The following is a 26282-nucleotide window of genomic DNA, read 5'->3' on the forward strand; positions in this document are numbered from 1 at the left end:
AACTGATCTTAAATTTGTCATGCTCAGGAAAAAAAACTACCTTCTATTTGAAGCAACAATAACAAAAATGTTATTGTATGAGCTGGCAGGTAAGACATTCAATCATCCCTTCATAAACAGGAATTTATAATGTATAACATCTGTATTTGTGGAGGAACTTGTTCTGAGCGCAGGGGTGATTGAATGTCCTACTGAAATGCTAATACTTCCTCATTACGGGAGACCGTGACACAGAACGAAAGAGAATTCACGCACGGTGGTGAAATGTTAACAGTATGAATAGCTGTGTGGACCCATTGTTTCCATCATGATTCATGTTCATTGCTTTTGTGTGCTCTTTTGAAAAAGTCATCTTTTTTCATAATGAAAACAGCTTAGTGCTATTAAACCAATGTTTGGTAGATCAAACTGCAGGTTACACTTTTAACAGTGGGTTCGAGGAAAGTATTGACAGCACTACACATACATCTGATAAATTCCTATTTCCCAAACTGTTCCAAGAGTCAGTAACCCAATTTTTGTTAACTGTGTGATATTTCATTGATTCTAAGATGCCTTTGATGATAAGTATTATTTTACTATTACTAAGAAAGAAAAATAAAAGGCTTCCAATTAAACTATGATGCATTATTGATTCTAGGGTTCTTCCAATGTGGGCTGGGGAGTGCATCTTAGTCTTATTGAAATACACTCCATTATCGTTTAACTTTTCCCAACCCCTTGCCAAAAAGAGAAAAAAAAAGCAAACGTTCTTTTGGGATCATCTTGGTATGATAGAGGTTATTAAAACAAAGGCCTCCCTCAAAGGAATCATAAAATCACAGGCTAAATGATTTAGATTTTAAGCAACAAGACTGGTATGTTGCTGCAGATATTCAGCAGGTGCTTAGCTTCTGAATTTTCAATGAAAGTTTAAATAAAAGAGACAGGAAGATGGCCCTGCAGAAGTCGATTCTTAGCTGTACAGTATGGAAATTGCACATTTGTAGATGCAACTTTCAGTTGGGGAACATTAATTGTATTTTCAGCCTAGATATTAATTAAAAGGTCACCAAGGGTCTTTTCTTGTTTTTCTACTTCACAAGACTAACTTTCTGGAAGAAAATGTATTTCATGGCCATTTATGAATGGGGCTACAACATTCGTTACCACCTTTGAACCAGCTCCACATTTGACTCAAAAGGAGAGAGAAGCAATTTGGAGTCATCAAGTCAGGCACTCTGAATTTTTGTTCCCCTTCAACTGTGTGACCTCAAGCAAGTCACACCTTCTCATCCTTTTACTTACTGGTCAAAATATTGAGGAGGTTGGTCTTAAATGATCTCCAAGGTTCCTTCTACTTCAATATTCTCTGATTAAATTTCTAAGTAACACGGTTAGCAGCAGGTCCAAGATGATAGGAGTATTTCACTAGAAAATTAAGCCACAGAGTTGTTAGGCTAGTTGTTAGGGCAGTGGTAATAATCAGGTAAGACAGAACAAGGATGAGTCACTGCTTAGTTGTGATGGCTTGGAGGGAGGGGAAAGGCAAGCCAAATAAGGGGGAGAAGTTGCAACCTGGCCAGTTGAATCAAGCTGAATAGATGCCCTAAAGATAGATGCCATTGTGAAGTTTGTGAGTAATGCAGAACTGGCTAGGGTCTCCGTAGAAATCCATATTTTAATGGCATAAATTAACATTTAAAGACTCAGAGATTATTCAAATAAAAATTTGAATTGGAAAAAACAAGCAATTCTCTTTATTTTATATAAAGCAGGCAGTCCTTTACTCAGTAGGATTATTGTACACCACGTGCTGCAGAATTGATTTGGAAAAATGAGGTTTGGGCAGAATTCTTATTCACAGCATGATGAAGAACAGTCGTAGGGTGAGCTAAGTTAGCAATGGCCAACTCCATGCTTTTATTCTGTCTTGTTAAAAGGATCCTGGTGTAAGTATTCACAAGGGTACAGAAGCCAGGTGACATGGCAGGTTTTCCATGTAGAAGGAGCCCAAGTGCATTTGGTCAAGGCCTCCAGCAGGGGAGATGAGGAGTGGGCTCTTGTTTGGTTATACATGATTTGGATACAGATGAATTATTTGACTGAGATACTCACAGTGTACAGAGACGCTTCCCCCCACCCCAGCCCTATGTTTCCCCCATGCCGATTCTGTTCTGTTCTTCAGAGCAGCTGAATGACATCTTTTCTGATGTGAGAATACTTAGAGCAGAGGTTGGCAAAGTATGAACCTTATGCCAGACCTGCCCCCTCCTTGTCTTCTTTGGTAGGGGCTGCAGCTAAGAATGGTTTTTCACATTTTTAAATGGTTGGAAAAAATCAAGGGAAGAACGACATTTCGTAACACATGAAAACTGTATGAAATTCAAATTTCAGTGTCCATATATAGATAAAGCGTATTGGCACCTAGCAGTGCCCATTTGTGCACATTTCGCGTATGGCTGCTTTAGTGCTAACAGTGGCAGAGTTCATCATTAGGACAGAGAACCTGTGGCCTGCAAAGTATAAATTATTTATTCTCTGCCCCTTTCCAGAGCAAGTTCTCTTGACTCCTGGTTTCAAGAATTCTATATTCTTTTTTAGCCAAGGCTCACCTAAGGCTGAAAGAACGTCTATCTCGCAGGCCTCCCCTATTTCTGAACGTTCTATTCTGTCTCCACAGCCTGTCAGTCGCAGGACTTCAGTATCTCAGCCATGACCGCCCCAGACTGTCCCTCACATTTAGAGTAATAAAAAATCTCTGGACAGTCCATATCTCTTGATTTATCCCTTGGAGCCCAGCATCACTGAGAGGTCTGGGGCTTCTCCTTTGACTCTGCAACACTGTATATTTTACTGCAGAACAGCCCATGTTTGCTTCGGTCCTGGCTCTAAAAGTCTGCTTTAAAAAGAAAAAAAAAAAACATAAAAGGTTAAATATTTGTGAAGTTCTACATGCAAAAAGCATTCTGTTAAATCATTTTTGGTTGTAGGCTATCCTTAGGAATTTGGCCAGCCCAGGGTAACCCTGGGAGTTGTAGGGTACACTTTGCCCAGGTTTCATCCAACTGAAGAACAGGTTGGGGTAAACATCCAGGATGAGGGGGAGATGGTCCCTTGCCCACCCTTTCACCCCTTCAGACACTAGTCTGAAGAATCCAATCTATATTCAAAGCAGAGAAATAGGAGGGGCTTGACAGGTGAAATGGGCCAGCCCATCGGTGCCTTCCCAGGACATGCCATTCACTGCCCATAGCGGGAGGGTGTAGGGAGACAAAGCACAGAGAATTCTGAGTTGCCTTTGGCTTTATCAGACCCAAGCCTCAGGAACCTTTCCCCTCAAAAGAAGAGGATCTGCCCTGCCTTCATGATGATGCTTAGCCAGATTCTAGGAAAAGAGGACTTTGACACTTGGCCTTTTTTGCCTTGGAGAAAATGTTATATATTTTATGAATGTCTCATTTCTCACTTCTACTTTATAAAATTTTAAGTCTTTGAACAATATTTTTGATAGCATATTTTTTTTAATTCTAGCATTCCTAACTGTATTAGTGATTTGCAAGCCAGACAACAGGACTGGAAAAAAAAAAATCAAAACCATTGGAAAAAATAAAAAACCCATCGGTTTTAGGAAATTTCACTTCCCACAGAGAGGGTTCTCAGAGGTGGGGGGGGGGGCGTAATACGATTGCTTACCCCGTTGTGTTCTTTGCTTTGCTTTATTTTTGTTTTATTTTATTTTTAAAGATAGGTCTGTGCATGGCCCCGGCGTGGGTAACATTGGGTTCCCCTGCCCCATGCATCCTGTGGGGTGCATCCCCCACCCCGTAGCACTGAAGGCCCCACATATTCTCTTCATCAGCCCGTGGGGATTACTCATCCTCTCGGCACAGCAAGAAGAAACAGGCAGCATGCCCATTGCTTGTTTATTCCTTGTTTTAATTTTCATGATTACGTTTCTCAGGAAATGCACGCCTTAGCTAACAGTTACTGGCACAAAAAAAGGTATTTGCGTTCTTGCCAGCCTTTGGGAAAACTGAATGAGATGCCTTAGAGAAGGGTTGCCCCATCCTTTGCTTAAAGTTTTCTTTCCTTTTTTTCTTTTTTGTTTTTTTCTGTCCTTTAGCCCATGAAGAGCATCATGCTTTTGAAGGTGGACGTGGAAAACACTAATTGCACACTCTGTAAAGAATTCTTTGTCCTTTGCTGATTGGTTTTGGAAACGGTCTTAACAGGAGGGAGAGTGAAGAGAAGACTTGCCGAAGCCCGATGCTGGTCCATTTAGAGTGGGTTTCTGTCCTTGCAGATGGGGCAATTAGGGCTCAAAGTGGCAGGTGGGGTGGGGGTGGGGGGCTGTGTGGGTTTCTACCGTCACATTACTTGCTTTTTTTTTTTTTTTTTTTTTTGGCTTTCTAAATTCTCTGTTCTTTCCACTCTGGGTTTTATTATTATTTTTTTGTCCTTTTAAATTTCCTTATTCAGTCTAATTATTGTTTTCTACACTCCCCTTTCATTGAGGCACAAGAAATCGGTTTCCCTTTAAGTAGCTCTGCTGTACCTAGTTAATGAGAATATGCCTAATCGTGACAATACTGCTTTTGAAAACCACAGTGTACTTGCAGGAATACTAGCTTGGTGAAACCTGTCTTGATTATTTGTTGTGACACATTCCTACACACTGTGCACTGGGCATTGTTTTTTTCTGTCCCAGGGAAAAGAAAAACCATACTTATTCTGATTTTGCACTGACAGCACACACATCTTTTATTTTTCCTTTTTTAAACTTTTTTTTTTTAGCGATAAAAGGAAAATAATAGTTGGGTTGCCTAACATGAAAACTATAATCACGGTTGAACATCAGGATATAAATCAAACTCTAGGTCTTCACAACCTCTATGGAAGTATTTCTAACCAGAATTTCAACTTGGCCTTTTCAAAGGATAGGCGTAGAGTGGTAGCAAAGGATTTTTCCTGGTAGGAAACCTTGTATTTCTGATTGGAAGAGGGAGTGATATTTTAATTGTTTGAATTAAAGCTGCTTCTGAATTTTGGGGTTGTGTGCCCACTGAGGGCTTTCCACATCCTCTCGAACACACTTTGTTAGATTTTCCCTTTTTCCTGCTCACACAGTATGTCATTTCCAATAATCAATAGTCCTCCTGCCTGGGCAGCTCTCCCCTGCCTTTTTCATTTAGGAGCATCAAGGTAAACCTCATTTCCAGGATCAATGTGAACATTGACAAAGTGGAACTTTTGAGTGCATTCTGTTGATGCTAATTTTTTGGAATTGTTAATATATGTTGCATTATGTTACCAAAGAAATATTGGTTTTAGTAGAAGGAAATGGCCACCCTCTAAAACACTGAGACTTTTTCAAAATGTGTTCATTTCCCTCTCTTGACTCTGCCAAGCCTCCTACTGCTTTTACCTGAAAAAGGCAGGGCCACTTGAAGACACTTCCTCCTGCTGGCTTTTTTCTGAAACCAGGGAGCTAGTGCACGCTTATATATTTCACAAAAGGGCCCAGTGCTCAGAACTTCGTTGTACCCAGGGTTTTTAATCCCTCTTGCAGTATTGACCAGCAGAGAGAAATGGGGTCACTTTAAGCCTCCAACCTGCATTTGTAAATAAAATTTTCCATTTGAACATCCTAAAAAGACTTTCAGCAATCTCTTTATGAAAGTTGTGCCCTTCACTTGCATTACTAACCACATCAACCATAATCTCAAGGATTGTAGTTTTAAAAAAAACTCCTTCATTTCTAAATGAGTTTCTTCAGTGATTTCAGAATGAGGCTATAAGGGTATGAGACCCATTTTTCAAAAGCCTGGAACTTGCTTCTCTAAACATTGTACTAACATCCAACTTATTTTTAAATTATTCATCAAGGATTTTTTAAAAATTATTCTGAACATGAATTTAAATTCTTTTTTTATAATATAAGTATTTTTCTGATAGATTAGAAAAAAAAAGAATAATTGACCTATCTTTGTTTTAATTGTCATATATATTTCCATAAGTAAATGGATTTTGAAGTATTTTATTTTTTTGAACTTTATTTAAAGCATTGTGATGACATGTTCAGCTTCTGCATGTATGTAGCCTTTGAAGAAAAAAAATAAATAGGAATGCTAGGCTCACATTAATGTTTTTGAGTTTCTGTTGTTTGTGATCATGGCACACGGCTTTACGCACAAAGTAGGTTTTTACCCCAGAGAACTTCTGCACTAATTTCTGACCCTGCGGAAAATACCAACTGTGAGAAGGACTTAATTTGCCAAATGTTAAGAACCTATTATCTAAATTACTTTAAGAGTGGATTTTGTCAGATTTTGCTTTGGAAATTGTTTTAATTGAATATTTAGTTCCTAATAGACTTTGTATGAACTAAGCTGATTTAATCAGTCTAAAAACCTCTCATTACCTTCTTGGATTAAAGAAGCTAATACTCTTTTAAGATACAAGGAAATATCTTGTGGGGCATGTGACTTTTGTTTAGGGCCGTGTACCCATGCTGGGGAAGGTGGCAACTTGCATAGGATCCTGATTTTTCAGTCCAGTCCTTGCAGGGGCATGCAGCCTATCCTCTCTACAGAGAGCCATATGGAAGTCACAGTGCTGACTTTCTTACTTCTGTTGTTTCTTAGGTCTGGATGCACAGCCAGGGTCTCTGATGGAAACCAGTATGCATTTTCTCCTCCCATTGTCCCACACTACATCATAGGCACTTGCTTCCATTGGGGAGGCTTCACCTATTTAATTAGGATGGATAATACCCACTTAAAGTAACTTTTCTCCTGTAAGCAGTTCCTGAAGTGTTGACTTACTCCACTTAAAGATTCCCTTCTAGACTTTCCCACATTTCTGAAATGAGGGGATAGTTTACAGTGAACTTGTCCATTTAATATAATGTGGCTCTTAAATTCATGGTAAAATTGACAGCAAAACAAACAAAACCACACACACACACACACACACACAAAAGGAAAAACACAACTCTAGTAAACTTTAAGTACTTTGAGTCATTCTCAACTTTCTTCTTGACTTCAGCTCATGTCTATACCATACACACAGTTCTAGGACTTCAATAGATGAATGAAACTTTGGGTATCATTGAGTAGTAGACACAGTGTGCATACTACTGCAGAGCCTTGACCAAACCCATCCCTTGTGAAAGGACATGGGGTAGCAAGTGACAGAGCTGGGCATTAAAGTGTGCAGGCTACATAGCCAGTCTAGGTTCCTTGAACTGAGAACACTCAAAAGTCTGTCAACCTAACCCCCAAATAGCTCACCCAGATCAAGTACTACATACCTGATCCAGTCTGGCCATTGATAATGCCAGGTATCAATATATAATCAGATATCCTCTCATTTTCTCCCTGTGACTCTCAATGACTAAAGCGATGCTACAGTTTGGGGTTTGAAAATAACCTTATTGGAACAGGAGGGGGGGGGTCTTTGCTGTGAGAAGCCCAGCTCATAGAAGGTCCTGTCTTTTGTACTTAAACAAAAGTGACAACATTTGGAGCGATCACATGGTGGCGCTGCCTTCCAGCCAACAGTTCTGGCTCAGCAGCATAATTTATCCAGCTATGTTTGTGTAATTATTTTAAGATTCAAGTGCATTTTGCTCTTCTGGTTTTATAAAAAATTTGGTTAGATACTACCAATAGAAGTTTAGCTCTCCTATACCTAATAAAAACGTGTGAAAGATAGAAGTCTCTGGATGTGCTTTAAAAAATCTCAAATCTTAGGCTCTCAGTGAGCTTCTGTGCAGTTATGAAGAGAAAGAACGAAATAAACTAACATATAGGAAATACCAGAAATATTTCATCAAATATTATGCCCAAGGGGAGAAGTAAAATTAGGGTTTGGTTTTGGGTTTTTTAAGGGCTTTCTAAATATGGAACTCCCCTTTAAAAATGTAAGTCTGCTGTTCACCTTTCCTAGACTGTATGTTTCTGTAAGATTTCACTCATTACAAATGAAAGTAGAGGACTGCCTGTAGGTAGTTTATTTCTTAAAAGAATATATGCAGACCAATTAAAAATTACTTAAGAGTTTGGCGGCTCGGGATTGTAAGAGCCTGGGTAATTGCCTCGACAACTGAGAGGGGTCAGAAGGTGGAGAGGGAAAAGATGGGAATGGAGGTGGCGGTGAAGAAGAGCCCTTTGAACCTATGCTTTTGCGTGGCAATTAGAGTGGGTTCTCCCACTCATACTCTCACACGGAAGAAAGCTCAAATAAGTACTTTACACATCTGATTATGCTGTTCTGTTTCTGTTTTCTATTTTTACATATACATCCAAATCTGTGAGTACTTCTTACTTAGGTTAGTACATTCAGGCTAAAAGTCACCATCTTGTGTTGTAGAGATACTCTCATCTTGCTGACACTACTCTGTTTTTAAAAGAAAACTCACCGAATCTTTGAATTTTAGAGTGGAAGGGACCTTCGAGATCATCTACCAGTGCTTCTCACCCCTTAGTGTGCAGAAGAATCATGGGATGCTTACTCAGTATGCACATTTCTCAGCCCTAACCCTAGAGATTCTGATTCAGCAGGTCTGGGAGGCCTAGATATCTGCCTTTTTAGCAAGAGCCCCAGTGATTCTAATGTGGATGGTCCTCAGACCTCCCTTTGAAAACCCCTGTTCATATCTACCCACCCCCTCAAATGACAAATGAGGCGAGCCTCCCACTCCCCAAGCTCTCAGGTGACCTAATTGGAATTACAATACCAACAACCCTAGGAAGGCTGGAGAAAGCCATTATCACTTAGACTTGAGAAGATGATGCTCGTAAATAAGAACTTTATGGCCAGGACCACAGTGGTAATAAGTAGCCCATCTCTGGAAGTCCATGATATAAAACCTTTAATACAGAGTGGTGGCTTTTCTCTTTTCTAAATACCATTTCAGTGTGTTAAGAGAAAAGAAATTAATGTTCAGAAAAAGTAGTTACTCCATATGTGCAGTAACTACTTTTCTATAATATCTTATGGCATCTGGGGTTCAGCATCATTGAACAAGATTAAATGAACGTTATAGAGCTATAAAATTGCATGTAAAATAACGCAAAACTGTTCAAATGACTATCAAAGTAGCCTGGGAATGAATTTCCACTAAAATTGTCACTCCTAGATGTAGCTTAGCAAAGCTGTTACTAAAGTGGAAGGATTCTTTAATACAAAGAAGTGTCCAAAAAATCAAGTAAGTATTCCCTAAACCATGTGAGTGATAATCAAAAGTCATTGTGAAGTCAATATTTTTTTGTCCATCATTGCTGCTAAAATTTAGAGTCCCATTGTATATGTGTGTGTTGAATGTACCAATTAGAATATCCAATGAAATAGCCTTTTGGATATTCTATGCTTTTGTGTCCTTCAGAAATCATGAAGTTGAAGAAATCTGTGTTAAATGTTTGTTTGGGTTGCTGTCTTTTAAAAAGCAATCAACTCATTTAATGAAATGCAAGATTTCTTTGTGACAATTTCAACTCCTAATGTTGAAGTGAGAGGATTTTTCTGAAACTTTTATTTTGGAACAAGTGTTGGAGATTTATAAAACTGTCAACTTTGTATTAGAGAAACAATCCTGAAGTAAATATGAGCATTTCTGAGTTTTCTGTAGAAAATCAATGGTACCTTTTGTCTTTTTACCTAAGAAAGTTTTAAAAAGAGGTGAAAATTTTAATTTTAGCACTTTACCTTATATGATGAATGGGAACTTTGAACATTTTAATAAAATTTGTAGGGTTTCTGTTTTCAAATAGAGCTATTAATTTTGTGAGCATGCATTAAATTCCCCCTGAATTTCTCAGACCTTAATCAGGTAATATGGCTCGCAACCACAGTATGGTTGGGGTTTTTTTTTTGTTTGTTTGGTTTGGTTTGGTCTTTTTTAAGTTTTAACTACTCGGTTATCATTTAATAACAAGTTACCATCCCTTTGTGTATATCATACTCCCTGAGATTTTAGTTTCATTTAAATTATCATACAAAGGATTTCAGAGCTTAAACCGGTGAGCACGCTTTAGCTAGGGACATCTAGCACCAGTTATCCCAAGTTTAAAATCTTATCAGTTGTGTTTAGAATTATTCATTCTTTCAAACTGCCTTACCTGTGTATAAGCCGAAGCAGGTTTATTTGCCTTATGTTTGGGATCTGCTGGTGCCCCCCTCCTCCCCATTGTATACCATCTGTGCCCTGTGCAGTTGGGGCCCTTCCACATATGGCTACAAGCTGGTGTAATGCCCTTCCTTTTGATCTGGCTTCATCTAGTGATTTGCTCAGTATTTTTAAGGTCAGACTGAAAACTTTTCTGTTCTAGTTATTTTTGATTTTATATTGTGTGTTGTGTTTGATGTTCAGATACATGTGAAAGTTGCTTCTATGAGTCAGTAAGTTTTATTCCAGCCCTTTTGCCGCAATAAGGTAAGACTAGTCTGTACTTTTCTTTCTTGAAAATGTAGTGATTTATGTGTTTAGGGTGAATGTTTAGGCTTTTCACCTAAAAGTTCTTGCAGTTTTCTCACTGGGGACTAGACTGCTATGAATCTGTGCTCCTTTCTTCAAGCTATAACTTTGTGGGGTTTAAGGGTCCATTAGTTTGCAGAACTTTCTATTGAGATTTTTTTTTCTCATCTGTTGCCACTAATTCTCAGTCTGTATTGGGATTCTGTAGAACAGAAATGTCATTCTCCTCCATCAGGTTTCAAATTTTCATGCCATTTTGTTAAGCACATTGCTTGAGCTTAACTAGGGTCCAAGTATGTGTGGTGATGGTCATAATGCTGTTTATTCCAGCTCCTATTGAAATGTGGTGCCCAGCTAGCATTGTGTGTGTGCGATGCTCCCAGCATGGTGTGTGGCACCTAGTAGGTTGTCTGTGGTCCTCAGCCAGGAAGCAGCCATGGCTTTCTATACTCCCCTGTTGAACATATTTGGTGACAGGGCTCATCTTTGGCTCTTAGAAAATGCATTTCACTTTTTAAAATTTTTTTCCTCGACTTCTGGCTGAGAATGGTCTCATTTTAAAATAAGTCAGTTACTCTCATTTCTCTCATGTCCTCCAGTTTGCTGTTAAGATTTGACTGTCCCCATTTAGCCAAGTAAAGTGAACTTACCCTCCTTTCTGGTTGTCCAACATAGCCCTTTAAAAACAGCAAACTCTTACTTCTCCCATTTATCCACACACTTTCCTATCTCTCACTGCAGAAGCGGGCAGTTACGTCTGTGATGTCCAGTTACCTTGCACACAGCATAATTTTATGAAATCTTGAGGGGCCGGGAATAACACCCTAAAGATGTTAAGAAGTCCTCATATCTCCTTTTTTTTTAAATAAGATTTTACTTATTTATTTGTGAGAGAGAGAGAGAGAGGCAGAGACACAGGCAGAGGGAGAAGCAGGCTCTATGCAGGGAGCCCGAGGTGGGACTCAATCCCGGGACTTCAGGATCATGCCCTGGGCTGAAGGCAGACGCTCAACTGCTGAGCCACCCGGGCATCCCCTCATATCTCCTTCTATTGGAGTCTGATTACTGCTGCCACGTATTCTGTGTATGCTTTATGGTGTAGTGGTTATTCGTGTGCTTTTGGGAGTCCTGTTCCTCGGTATAGGCTCTGCCTTCCGTTAAGGTACAGTTTTTTCGAGGCCAACCCCAGTGATTCTTTTGGTCATAATAAACCGCTGTTACAAGACTTGTAGCTGCTTTCATTAATGAATGTATTTTTAAAAACTTTCTGGGATCCTACAGGAAGATAGGTCTTTTGTTATAGAAAGAAAAGAAAACAGTAGCATTTACTGGGCTCAGCAAGTTAAAATGTGTACCACTGAAATATGTATCTATTTCCCATCATCTGGCTAAGCTGTGGTGCTGACTAGGTTATTTCTTGCCAGAGAAAATAATTTTAAATCATAAGCATATTTAACTAGCAAGCATAAATCATAAGCCCTTCTAATCATAAGCATGTTGAACTCTGGTACCATTTGTACAGATGGTATGGTTAAATGTGTGGGCTCCTCCCAGCCTCAAAGATGTGGACAAGCTCTTACTGCCCAATTTCCTCTTTCACTTGGGGGAACTTAAATCATTTGTTGTTTGCACATATAGAATTCTAGAAATCACAGACCAAGAGGAAGGTTTCAGGTCTTAGGAAAGTTTTGGGTTTTGTGACTCACCCTGACTGAAGAATGGTGGAAATGAAGGGTAAATATTAACGCAGCATTCCCTTTTTGAGGCAAAAATAATTGGTGTTTCATGAAGATAGTCAAATTATGAAGGACAAGACTTTGATTTTCAGAATGTGCCTTTAAAAAAAAAAACAAACGTCATGGAATCATAAATAACATTTTAACAGAAGCCTGTTGGCTTTCAAAAAGTGTTCTCCAGGTGGTTGGTTCTACAGAAATACTCTTAGATACTGCAAACAAAGCTCCTATTGTAAAGTATATTTTTAAAAGTATTTTTAAAAGTGTAGTAACACAATAACACATCCATACTGACATGCATTGCAAGGCAAATTGTTAACATTTTGGAAGCCAGTAGGCATCATTTACATACTCATTGATTTTGTTTTATGAAACACCACTTCTAAGAAACTTTTTATTGTAAAAATAAAACAAACGATATGGAAAGCCACCCAAAACAAACGTGTAACTTAGCGAATCGTTACATGGAGAACACTCCTAGAGCAGCACCCAGGTTGGGAAGTAGAACTTTGCCGGCCACCCCAGGAGCCTCCTTCATTAGTTTCCTCACAATCCCAGCCCCTGCCTTCTCCACTAAAATAACCCTGATGATGACTTACAGCAAGCTCTTCGTTGCACTTCTTTCTGGTTTTATTCCTCGGGTGATAAACATCCCCATTATCTTTTTATATAGAAACTCCTCTATTTATGAAAAAAAAAAAACAAAGTTATTTATAAGCTCTTTAAGTGATAAGTGCAGAATGACACTATCAGTGCTTGCTACCCCCATAAGTCAGTGAGCGGATAGAGTTTGGCAGGGTTCTGCAGTGCCACGTGGCTCTGTTCATCGCTGTGACTCAATAATAACTAATGGCGTATGGAGCTCCAGGCCATCTAAGCTCAGAGACTCACTAACTTACTTCTCTCCCAGATGCTAGGAGGCACTGTCACAATTGTTGCCTCCATTTTCTGTATGTGAAAGCTAAGGCTCACAGAGGTGAGATGCTTGCCCATGCTCACACAGGTAGCCCATCACAGAGCCAAAGGACACCAGTACTGCGGCTCCAGCCTGTTCTCCTGATGCTAGGCTTGATGGGATGTGCCGACATGTAAGGATTTTGAGACTGCTTAGAGGAGTTTGTTTATAAAGGAAAGGACCTACAGCTTTAAGGAAAGCTCACTGACTGGTCTGGTTCAACCTTTTCATTTTACAGATGAAGAAATGACCCAGAAAGCATAAAGAATTCGCTTAAGGTCACACAAGCAGTTGGTGGCAAAGTTGCAGCCAACTCCCCAAATCTTCTGGCTGTTAAAATCAACGATTTTTCCTTCATTCCATACCTTATGTGGAAAAAATACACATTTCCTAATCCGCTTCTTTGCATCAGTTCCACATGAGCAGATTTGACTCAAAACCAGTGTACGACTAGGATACACCATCTACTTGCTTACTTTTTCAAGGTTTTAGCTGGGAATTAAAAAATTTATATTTGAAGTTTGCTTTTCTGTCTCACTTATTGAGTGCCCAATCTGTAGATACACATGCCTAACACTCTCCTCCAAAGAATGTACAAGAATAACACATTTGACTGGTGTGGATGGCAGGTGGAAAAGAATTACTGGTGTAGTGTGTAGGCCCTTCAACATATTCACGGCCAATTCTGGATTATCCCAGCACAGATGGATCAGGCAAATCCGTCTTCTACTTCTTACTGGTGACCTTTAACTATTTGTGTTTGTAAATGCTTCTACCGGAGATTGTGGGGGAGAAGAGCAGAGAAGATGGAATTTGGTTTCTTGTCCAGAGTATTAGGTGTCCTGGTAAATGGTATGGTGGTTTTTGTGGGAGACTGTGGGATTCTCTCTGGGTTGAACCACTCTGGGATTTCCAAACCTTAGCCTTGGATGTCAACAATCGGAAGGGAGGCAGACTGGCTCAATGCAAAGAGCTTAGCTTGGAATTTGTTTTATTGGGTTGAAATCCCATTAGCTTGCGCCTCAAGCAAGTTACTCATCCTCTCATAGCCCCAATTTCCTAATCTACAGAAGGGAAGAAGACAGAGCTTCTTCAAAGCCAATGACATAGTTAAGCACTCAGCTCAGCACTTTATTCATGTAGAGAGCTATTAAATGGTACTTCTATTAGTTGACTATATTCATACATCCACACGGTAAAGAGGATGAACTGATCCAATGAAACTTTTGCACTTTCCTCTTGATGTAGTTGGTCTAGCTTATGTTGTTTGAGGTCCTGCAAGCTGGTGGCAGCAGTGGGCCCAAACCCCCTGGTCTCATAACTGCTTATTTACCGATCTTTCTACCTCTTCAAGCCATAGTGGACAAACAAATCTGCCTTCTTCACTGGAGCTTTGAGTACCTGACCTCTGGGTTGTTTGCTGTGAACCAATTAAAAGCCTGAATGAATCTTCCAGTTAATAATTTTCTAAGGACATTATTGCCATTGTTACTCAGGAATATACAAAGGAAGTTCAGCTAATAAAAATGTTTTCCAGGCTTAACAAATTATTGTTGAAACATAAGTCCCATGTTATGCTCTGTGGATTGCAGTCACTCAAACTTCTCATTGGAGGAGGACCGTAGGAGGCTCCTAAGAGTTCCTTATATTCCACGCATATTCTTTTAATGTTGGATGCCTTAAGGAAAGTCGATAGGCATCAGTAGAGCTGAGATAAGGATTATATGGGATATTGACTCATTCACTCGGAAAGTATTTATTGAACAACTATGATGTGCTGCTAGGCACTAGAGATAGAAAAATAAACAAGACAAGATCTCATCCATTCTTCAGGGAGCTTACAGTTGAGTGCATTGGTAACTATCATTAAAACAGGAACTACTAGACCATAAGAAAGGCAGGAAGTATATCTTAAATATGTTTGAGCTCCACATGCCTGCACATACTACAAACGCAGTGCATGCTGGAATGAAGGTGTGATTGAGTGTTGTCGTAAGCAGATGTTTGTTTGTTTGCTCTTTTTTAAAGTTGTAGTATCCTTAGATTTCTAAAGCTGAGTGCTTTTACTAATCTCATTATTGTTTTAAAATTCTCTAATAACAGTTTTGATACTGAATTCAGTAACCACAAAGGCTGTTTCCAATTTGTTGGTGCTTTTCAAACATCTTTAAAAGCCATGCGAGCCTTGGACTTTTTGCTGGGTAATTCACTGTGTCTTTATGTATGTACCTGAGGGGTAACCATCATAAAAAGGCCTGTGTACCAACATGTTCAATATGGGGATTCTTACACTGTGGAATGTCTAAAGATTGCTTACTCTGTAATTTTTAAAAGCCCTGTAATTCCATATAAAGCATATATAGCATCTGAACAAGAAATATGACACTAAGTCTTGGATTAAATAATATCTTGGGGCTGCTACCTTATGCATTTTCAGCAGTTCAAGAACTCCACTAAGTGCAGGTTAACAAGACCAGAGCATCGTAAATGAGCATCTGTCCCATGACCCAGTTGGAGACCCCTTCCGATTATTCATTACAGAGACACGTGCTGACACTGAGTTCAGCCCTCTCGAATCTCCCACTCGAAGTGGTCTTTTAGGATTGGCAGGAGGTCAGAGCCTTCCACTCCCACGCTTTGTGGCTAAATGTTCTCCGGGTCTTACTTGCCTTGCAGCCCGGATAACTCTATTTTCAAAATTAAAGTAAACAAAAGGAGACTTGGGATGGGGAGCAATCCAACTCTGAACGCTTATGTGGAAAAGGGTTTTGTTGTTGTTTTTAGAGTGTTTTAAACGAGAACAGGCAGCTCTGCACAGAAGAACGTGTTCGATTCGGCACCACTACCGCCACCATTTATCCCGCTGACCTGGGTTTTTGCAGCTCTAGTTCAGCCTTCCACTTCAAAGGCCTGGCTCTGAGTGGATCACACATTTGCCTTGATGACAAATTAATCAAACTTGATTTCTTGGATGAGATGGATACAAAAGAACTACAGCTCCCCAAGGCCTGAAAGTCACTACGGCCCTTCTGGCTCTGATTAGAGCAACAAAAGGATGTCTGAGAGCCATCTTCCTCCCTGCTCAGGCTGTGGGACAGAGCTGAAAGCAGCCGGCTTGTAAAGGAGAAAGGCCTGATTAAAACACATTTCAGCTGCGACCAAGTGCTCGGCGAGCCCTTCTGACAGAGAAAATTGCTTTTTAGTAGATGCTCACCTTTTCTCAAGAGCAAAGTTTCCACTTAGAAGAATGAGAAGAGGTAGTATATTAGCAATCTGAAATGTTTATAAATCTCCCCTTTTATGTTTCTGTTGGGAAGGTGAAGTTAGAAAGAAAGAAAGAAAGAAAGGAAAGAAAGAAAGAAAGAAAGAGAAGGAAAAGAAAGAAAGAAAAGAGAAAGAAATTGGCCTGTGATATCTGGCAAGCGTTAGGGATAGGCAGAGTTTGGGTAAGGAAATTTACTTGTACCTGGTTAAAAAAAAGCAAATTCCCCGGACCAGGAGATTTATGTACCTTTAAGGCAGACCTAGGACAAGGCAAAGAATGGGATTCAAAATGCGACTGCTGTGGGTCTGCTCCGGCAACCCACTCATGCGAGAGAGCGAAATAAGCCTTCTGCTAAATCGGGGAGCGCAGGATTTCGATGCAAACCCTCTTAGCAGCTTTGTCATCCGCCTGTTCTGCGGAGCATCCAAGGACACTGCTCGCATCCCTCTTGTGATCGCTGTGCGTTCTATATTTAGAAGAATTGCTGTTGCACAAAATATGGTCCCCTGACTGTCCTGGGCGTGCTTTACGCCTTTCCCAAAAAGACTTCAAAAAAATGAAAGGTTCATACCTTTATATTACAGTTTTGGAAAGAAGAACCCAAAGGGGTTTTTTCTCCCTTTAATATGGAGGCAAAACACACAAATCCACATACTGTGAGTTCCTATTTTATTTGTAGGATCTCCTTGCACGCAGCCACACCACCGCCATCCGGTGACGGATGGCTGATAAACATGTGCGTGGTGAAGTCGGGTCACACGGGCTCATCTCTCATTTCTGACACTTGGTTTGAAGATCCTTCCTCCAAGTATCTTTGTGATCCTGACAGGCAGTTTTCAGAAGTTTGTGGCATTCCAGGATCCTTAATAATTTAAAGCTGTATTTTAGATTCCAGCCATGAGCAAAGTATACAGCGGGTTCTCCCTCCCCTCACCCCGTGGGCTGGCTGCAGCGCTGACCCCACTGCTCTCTGACACATGTGCGTCGAGCTGCGGCCAGCCAACCCCCTTGAGTCCCCAGCCCTCTGCCTCCATCCCTATCCGCTCACCTCTTCCCAGTCTCCCATCATGAACCAAGGCCTCCCCCTCCAGGAAGCCAGCTGAGCTTTCCAGCTGGAGGTGAGCCCTCCTTCTGGCATCATAGGAGGCCCTTCAATTTTCTTTTAGCTCCTCTATGGCACTAGGTGCATTCTCATTCTGTGTGCGTTCATTCATAAGTGTGGCCCTAACTCAAGAATCCCAGACCTTTCACACCCACCTCATACAGCGTCTTTCAAGCAGAGGCTCTGCTGTTTATTGAATGGAGGAGCAACATTGCTGCAACCCAACAGGGATGCCTTGTAGGGTCCTGGGGAATTATTTTTGTGGTTGGAAAGAGCACTGCCATTTGAGTGAGAAGACTAGCTCCTGCCTCCCTACACCCCAACCTGTGAGTATTGTGCCCTTGCATGGGGCTCCCTGACCTTTCTGAGCTTCAGTTTCTTTCACCTGGATGCCAGGCAGAATGAATGCTCCCATCACTGGGTGGGAAGATGAAATGAGAAAATACGTAGTGAGGCCCTTTCCAGAGGCTAGGTGCTGTTCATGCGAGGTCTCGATAATCATACTTTATGGTACTACAGTGTTCTTGTCAAGGTAGGCCTGTTATGTTTAGAAACATACTGGGTGTTTTAAAATCACATTCTAAAGTAAAGTCCAGGTGCACCTGGGTGGCTCAATGGGTTAAGTGCCCGACTCTTGATTTCAGCTCAGGTCCACGATCTCAGGGTTGTGAGATGGAGTGCTGCCTGCATCAGGCTCCATGCTGAGCGTGGAGCCTGCTTGAGATTCTCTCTCTCCCTCTCCCATTACCCCTCCCTCCCAAAAACTAAAAATAAAAATAGAGTCCAACGACTTTTTATGTTTATCAAAACCCTCTCTTTAGGATAAAAGTGATATATGTTCATTTTAACAAAAGCAAACAATAATAGCTACCCTCCACCCCTGGCCAAATACTTCTTTTTTTTTCCCCAAAAATGATACCTGTGTTTATAGATAGGCAAGAAAGTGGGACTGCTTAGGGCTGGGCCAGGCCTAGAGGAATGCCACAATGGAGATTTCAGGGAAGTAAGGAGACACTAAGCAGAAAAAAGGAGAGACCAAAGAATAGTAAGCCTTGAGGAGCAACCTGGCCCTACTGAGGTGGTGCCGCAGAAGTCATTTATCAGCATCTACTGTCTCCTCCTCATGTTCATGAGATCCCATAAAGGAAACGTAGCCATTATGCTTCATTTGTGTGGGTCTAACACGTGGAGGGCTTTCTTAACTCTGCACCTGGAGGTGAGGTCTAAGGGCAGATGACTGACTTTTCAGAGTTCAGACTTGCCCCTATAGGTAATTAAGTCGGCACTCACCTTGATCAACAAATATGTATTATCTCCACACCAAGACACACGGACTGTTGGTCCTGGAGAAACTTCAGTGGAGGTTTGTGGTTTTAAATCTAATTATTTTTCTTGCCAGTGTTGTATCTTGTTCTCAAGAATGGTTTATGCCTCTTGTGTTTATGTAGCTGAATTTTAGTCACTGTGACAGGAGTTGGGCACTGTTAATAGTTTTCTACTATTAGACATTTTGCTGGTGTTTGAGTAAGTGTCAGATTCCAAGAGTGTAAAAATAGGAGTTACTTTGGTTTTCTTCTTTATTCCCCTGAAAAGTCTGTTGTGGCTCTTGGGCCACATGGAACCCGTGATAGGGTAGCCCTAGAGTGTCATTCAAATAAGATGGGAGAGGTCGAAGTCATGTGAGGACTTCACCAGGACTTAAAGAGAGCTTGTTTCCTGGTGCTATCTGGGTGGAGGAGATAATTTCTGCCTAGCATAAGGGCTCCGTGACTTCCGATTGTACCATGACCTTTTCACCAATGTCAATAGCCATTTCACACACCTAGTTGTATATTTCGTTTTTTACAACACAGAACTTAAAATCTCACATGTTGCAGACCTGATTAGCTCATAGTCTGAATCATTAGAGAACACGTGTATTTATCTGTAACAGAATACAGGTTTTAGAAGGGGACTCCTAGAACTCTGTTATAGTGACAGGCTTCTTATCTCCAATAATTCGAGATGCCTTCTTCATTGTATGAAGTTCAAAATAGGTGAAAAGTATCTATTTCTAAAAGTTGTAGAAATTCTAAAGTTTATTTTTAGCAGAATATGTAAATAAAACACCGGCCCATCAGATTCTTTGAAGGTCATGACCCAGTGCACTAGCTGTGTGCAAACTGCCAGTGTCAACCTGGTATAACAACTAGTGTGGTTTTTACAGGTTGGGTCCCTGTGGCCTGCTTTCCAGGTCACTGGCTGGTGTCATCTTTTGACGACACCAGCTGCACTGGCAGACTCATCATAAGGGTTTGTAAGAGCGAGACTCCATGATGGTGGAGAGCAAACTAGAAATGCCCTTTCTGTTGGTGGGGTGATGGGATAGTCACATGTCTTGATCACAAGACTCAAGCCCAGGCTGGACCCTCTCCCAGGGCTGCCCTGAGAGATTTCCAAGATCCAGGACAAGTTAGGTTCTCTGGGGCTTGTCAGTTATGTAATTCCACTTCCCTGAACACAAGCTCACTGCTGAGCCTTTCTCAGCTGCACCTGCCAGATACAAACAGGTGTGAACTTTCTTGAAGATAAACCTCCGTCTATGTTTAGATGTGAATGGGCCTCCTAAATCTGTGTTAGTCAACTTCTGATGATTCAAAAGCAGCTAGGTAGCAGTCACCAGCCTGAGCTGTGATACACCCTTATTCCATAGCTTGATGGTTAGAGAGCAAAGGTGCCTTGCCCGAGGTCACAGAGCTGGTGAGCTGCAGGATCTGTACTTCTGTACCTCAGATTCCCTCACTCTACATCTAGCCTCCTTTTCCTGGGAAACTAATTTTACAGTTTTTTAAATAATACATTCCTGTACTCTGCCTTAATTTTCACAGCTCAATTTTTTCCATGCTCACAATTTTCACTAAGATAATTTTTTTAATATAAGAAATTAGCAAAACACCAGAGCAGTTTCAGCAGCATGTAACATTAGGGGTACAGTAAGAGAGGGCCACCATAAGCCCCATTGCGTTAGGGCTACTTCATTGCAAGTGACAGAAAAACCAACTAAGAAATAACCTAAGTGAAAAGTTGTGGAGTATTGTGGTTTCAGGCAGAGGTTGATCTAGGAGACCTAATTTCATGGCTCTCTGTGCTGTCCTCATTTGCCAGCTCTAAACCTATATCCTCCCACTTTTAAGAGATGGAGTAGCCTTTCTCTCTCTCTCTCTCTCTCAAGATTCCCAGGAAGTCCCAACATTGTGTGCCATTGACTCTAACTGGCTCTCATTCTTATTCCTGAGCCAGTATTGTGGCCAGAGGATGTCAGTGCTCCACCACGCCAGGTATAAGTTATATACCCATCCCAATAGCTCGAGTGAAATCATGGAGATGGAGTCTTAGAAAGGAGGTGTTGATCCTGGATGACAAACTCAGAAACCTCTACTACAGCATCAAGTCCCAGTAGCTGGATGACCTACAGCGAGGTACCTCACTGCTAAGCCTCCATTTTTTCAACTGCAGGATGGAGATACTGGCACTTCTCTCATTTTGTATAGTACCCTAAACTTTGTATGTGGTCAGGTTCAATAAATTTTTGCCTTAGCATAAGCTAAGCAGCAGGTGGTGGTGCTATGGTTCCCAGTTGCTCCGTGGATGATATCCTAACTCCTTGACTAGCCTGCCTAGAGCTAAGTCTCTAGTCTTTCCTCCTTTCACTCCCAATGATCCTCCCTTTCTGCTCCTCCCCGGAGGTGAGTGACCCCTCCACCCCACAGGGTGCCATTACAGTACCCTCCATCCCTGACTAAGTGTCCCTCCTGTGTTCTCTCTTGGAGCCCACACTCATCCGAGGAGAGCAGGAGCACACTGTGTTGTGACAGCCTGTTTGTCTGTCCTTCCCTCTAGACTTTGTGAGGACAGACACCATGATTGTCACTCAGGAGGCTACCATGCCTGACTTGAGAGCAGGCGTACGAAGATCTTTGGTGTAGAAATCAATGATGGATGAATGACAGGCAGGGCATCTCCCAGGTGAGGGTCTGGTTGACCCTGTGTGTTCGATGCTCCAGTGGATAAGGGGGCTTCACTCTGACCTATAGCCATCACCCCCATATCTAGGCTGTTGCCTTGCAGAACCCAATGCACCGGGCACAGAGTGGGTTCCCCTCACCGCAGGCACAATCCCACCATTGGGAAACCCTCAGAGCCTTGCTAGCTAGTGTGGGAGCAGTCACTTTGCTTACTGTGCACATGCTTAACACTCCTTGCCTACATTGTAGACAACATTGTAGTTTGGTAACCCGTTCTTATTTTTAAAGGATGAGGTGCTTCTTGATTCAAAAAGCAGATTTTAATCCACAAAAGAATTTAGCCATATGTAAAAACGGACTTTGTGGGTTAGAGCTCCTCGAAGTAAAAATGTCCCTGACTGCAGTTTAAGGGAAACTTGCTTTGGGAGGAGACTCAACAATGCAAAAGAAAGCCAAACTTGGCAATCATACAAGGGGGGACTGGACCCACCCTCTGCCTGCTGCCCCCGCCCTTCTCAGGTCCGAGAGGCTACTGTTCTGATCTTCCCATGGGGTTGGTAGCGTGCCAGGAGGCTCCTGGCAACATTGAGGTATTTAATATAATTCCTTCTAGTCAAGTTTGGTTTTGACGTTTCGTGGGTTAGTACCTAAGAAATGCCTCCTTGCTGTAAGTGTTAAGGTGAGCTGAAGGAAGAGACCGCAGCTGCAAAATGCAGGCCATCCTTCTGAGAATGAGTACCCAGCAACCCAGCTTATCAGGCTCAGCTTGCAAGCCGTCTTCCCTCCTTTCCGGCCCCAAATTTTCTTTTGCGGAGCTGGTCTCTCTCTTATTGAAGTATTTCCCATGTGTTTGCTAAAGGGAAATCACCACCAAGACATCTGCAAAGTCTCCAGGCTTTGAAGTACCCACAGGAACTCAGCAAAGAGAAATCCAGTTACTTTGAGTCTCCTGGGTGGGTGGAAAGATTGTGTGTTGGATGTTACAGCAGCTGCTGCTGAAGCCAGGGTGGTGGCACCACTGGAAATTAAGGTATCTTCATTCTTTTCCTACCTGAGACAAGAGCTTTTTCATTGTTTTTTTTTTCCCCCCAAAGGGATGAAAAATAAAAGCACGTATACTAAAAAGGGTTCAGTTTGCCCTTGTTCAAATGAAAATTTAGATGTTAGTGTGCTTTTAAAGTGTGTGTGTTTCTGAATTTATAACCCTTTAAATATATGTGGCATTTAGGAATTTACCCAGCACATTTGTGTATATTAGTTCAAGTCCCCTGTTCAGCTTGTTAGTCAAGTTGTTACATTATTCTACAGATGAGCTGACTTCACGGAAGACAGCAAACTTACCCAGCATCCCTGAGCCAGGGAGGGGCGGACTGACGGCCTCTCTGATTCCAGAGGGAGTACTTCTTCCGATTTACTGGGGGGTGGCAGCCTGGCACAAACTATTTTCCCTCTGCATCACCCTCAAATTATACAGTAATCTCTCTCCATGTGCATGGAGGCCAGTGTTCATGGTTCCACAGACAAAACAGAACAAGAAATTAAGCCATAATCATCGTACCATTGATACTACCATTTATCAAGCATAGACTTTGTGGCCGGTTTTGTTATAAATTATGTGTATGAACTTACTTCATCCTCATGGGAACCTACCTTCTCCCGTGAGATGAGGTAGGTGACTTGCCTAAGGTCTCTGAGCTGGAAAGAGGGGGGCCAGGATTCAAATGCAGACAGTCTGACAACAGACTCCTCTCCAAACCACCATATATATACATACTGAGCACTTGCTAGTGTTAGCTCCTTTATATGCATTATCTTATTGAACCGTCACATTAAAAAAATCGTCCGTTTTACAGAGGAGAAGATCCGTTCAATGTGGTTAAGTGACTTGCCCAAAGTCATAGGATTTAGCAAGTGTTGGAGCCAAGATTTGAACCAGGCTGTCTATCTCCCAAGCCCAATCTTGAACCCTCTTGCTTCATTCCACGCCTAAATATGCCATTTACACTGCCATGCACAAAACTGTCTTGTGTGTAACACTGCCAACAAGGGGCGCCTAGATGGTGCAGTTGGTTGGATGTGTTCCGCTCTTGGTTTCTTCTCGGATGGTGATCTCAGAGTTGAGATCAAGTCCTGCCTCAGACTCCATGCTCACTGCAGAGTCTGCTTGGGACTCTCTCTGCCCCTTCCCCCTGCACTCACGCTGATGTGCGTGCTCTCTCTCTCTCTCTTTCAAATAAATAAGTAAATCTTAAAAAAAAACAAAACTGCCTATAAGCCCACTGAGGTTGGATTCGAAAGGCTGTGCTCCCAGGAGCCCTGTCCTAAGCAGCCAAACAGTCCTTACTGTGTCACAGCACCTTTCTCATTGAGGTATCTCATTGAGGCATCTCACAGAGGCATTTGACAGATGGGGAAAAGACTGAGGCCCAGAGAGGCTAAACGGCTTGCACAAAGTCTTGTCTTACGGAGCAGTGGCACCAGGATCTGAACACAGTTGCTCCGAACTTAGGGCCCTGGCGGAGGCAGTTGTGCTCTTCAGAGGACAATGAACTTGGCAGCAGAGGACTGTCTGGGGGAACGAGGTTGGCAGCCCAATTTCCATTTCTGCGCCGTCCCCAAATTTCTCCAGGCACCTTTAACCTCTCTCTGCTTTTCCCTCTCCTCAAGAAGTGTAGAGAAACTGCCACCCACCTTCTTCACAGGAATTTTGCAAAGATTAATTGGATAATTTCAGAATAGTTCTTTGAGCTGTTTGAAGGAAAGGTGCCATCGAGAAGAACAAAGTAAAATAACAATAATAATTATTATATTTAAATGTATTTATGAAAATCTCTGTGGGGGCAATTAAGAGGAGACCAGCTTGGACTTGTGGGAAATCCACAAGTTGTTGGAATGCTCGTGTCCCTGCCCATCCCCCACGGTCCCCTGGCTTGCCTGTGGGGTGACAGAACGATGGACCTGGGTCTGAAGGATAGGCACAGGAGGCTGGGGGCTGTGCAGCCAAAGCCACCCATTCTTCAGTCCCAAAATAACTTACCCACCCATCTCAGGCCCGAGGGAGGCGGCACCTGTCATGACCCCAGACTGGCTACCTCGAAGTGCTCACACAGCTCTTTCCAAAACCTCCACTCCCTTGTCATCGGCAGTGGAGAACTTTGTCTTCAGCCTTCAGCGTCTGTCCTATAATTAATTACTGCCCATTTACCCACAGGGACAGAAAATTCCTACCGCCTCAGCCGGGCGCCTCGGAGGACTTCTCTCACATCTGCCGTGGAACCTGTGTTTGTATTTAGCGGTGGGCCTGGCAGATAATGAGGTTTTGATGCCACAGAGCTATTTAAGCAAGTTTATTCTAGGCTCTCAGGATCCCTTGGCTGCTAACATCTGGTCTATTCAGACATCGCCCTCTCTCCATTCGGAGGGCCTGGGTTTGGTGGGCAAGATGTTCTCTTTTACAATCGACTTGCCTTTGATCTTTAAGACTGGCTTTCCTGCTTAAACACCTGGCCATGCTTAGCCTCTGTAGCAATTCCACACTCCTGCACAGTGTTGCTTTTCTTTTTATACACAGATGGCCATCATGCTGTGTGCAACTGCAACCACAGCCTGCTCATCATCTAAGAACAGATTTTTTCCCCCTGCAGCCGATTCAGACAGGATAACCTCTTAGGCAAACACTCGGGTCCCTTCCCAGCTCTTACAACTTTATTTTCTGTTCTGTGCCAACCCCCACCAATTTCTATCCACCACGTGTGAGCAGAGGCTGGGCCCCCAGGAACAGAGCTTCTCCAGCGGAGATGTGCATATGAATCGTCTGGGCATCCGATTAAAATACAAATGTGATCCGTCAGACAGGGTGGGTCTCAGACTCTGAATTCTGATGGGCTCCCAGGGGATGCTGATGTTGTTGGCCCATGAACCACATGTTGAGCAGGAAAATCTTCAGTTACTTCTGGAATAATCTCACACTGGCCTCCCCCTAAAATGTTCCTATTCCTTTCCCTTGCTCTTTTTTTTTTTTTTTAAGATTTTATTTATTTATTCATGAGAGACACACAGAGAGAGGCAGAGACATAGGCAGAGGGGGAAGCAGGCTCCCTGCGGGGAGCACCATGAGGGACTTGATCTGGACCCTAGGATCACACCCTGAGCCAAAGGCAGATGCTCAACCGCTGAGCCACCCAGGCGTCCCCCTTTCCCTTGCTCTTAACCAAATGTAACCATCTTGTGTTCTATTCCCATTGAAGCACTCTCCTGTCCACAGGTGACTATTTCATACTCAAGTGCTAATAGCTAATAGAGAAGCAGGTTAAATAATTAGAAGAGAGCAGGGTATAGGAGCCTTGTGACTACTATATGAGGATCACATTCCTAGTTGTTGATCCATTATTGTTTTTAATCTATCCTGACAATATTCTGCCTTGATGAATGTTTTTAAAGTAATAATTTTATTGGCTATATGAAATCACATATAGAATCTTTTTATACCAATTCTCCCCCTACTCTCCAAGAACACAGGTAAAGCTCAGTACTTACTCAGAGTACCCAGACATAAGAATAGCATCGTCCACTTGTGGTTGAGAAGACCAGCTCTGTAACTGTCAAACTCCATTCTGCAGCTAGGACCAGTTTCTTCCATTCACTCTTGAGAAAAGCAGTTGTCATGTAGTAAGTCTGATAACATAATTAAAACATTGAATCTATGCTCACCTTTTTAATGAATCCTTAGGGATGATATTCAAGAAAAGCATGGGCATCTGA

The 26282-nt window shown here is 42.0% G+C and overlaps 1 protein-coding gene across 3 annotated transcripts in view; it reads left to right on the forward strand.

Annotated features, from left to right (window-relative positions):
* The window catches only part of EIF4E3 (eukaryotic translation initiation factor 4E family member 3), a 49942-nt gene extending 36313 nt beyond the window's left edge, over positions 1-13629 (forward strand). Inside the window, exon 8 of one of the 3 annotated variants that reach the window (XM_072785400.1) lies at positions 13389-13629. In XM_072785400.1, coding sequence (XP_072641501.1) covers positions 13389-13414 — 26 coding nt within the window. In that variant the 3' untranslated portion in view covers positions 13415-13629. Of the gene's footprint in view, positions 1-1085; positions 6122-13388 lie in introns of those variants that run through there. The other 2 variants (XM_072785401.1, XM_072785399.1) reach the window with 2 other exon arrangements.
* The last annotated feature ends 12653 nt before the right edge of the window (positions 13630-26282 follow it).

Source organism: Canis lupus, chromosome 19 (genome assembly GCF_048164855.1).
Source record: "Canis lupus baileyi chromosome 19, mCanLup2.hap1, whole genome shotgun sequence".
Lineage (NCBI taxonomy): Eukaryota > Metazoa > Chordata > Mammalia > Carnivora > Canidae > Canis > Canis lupus.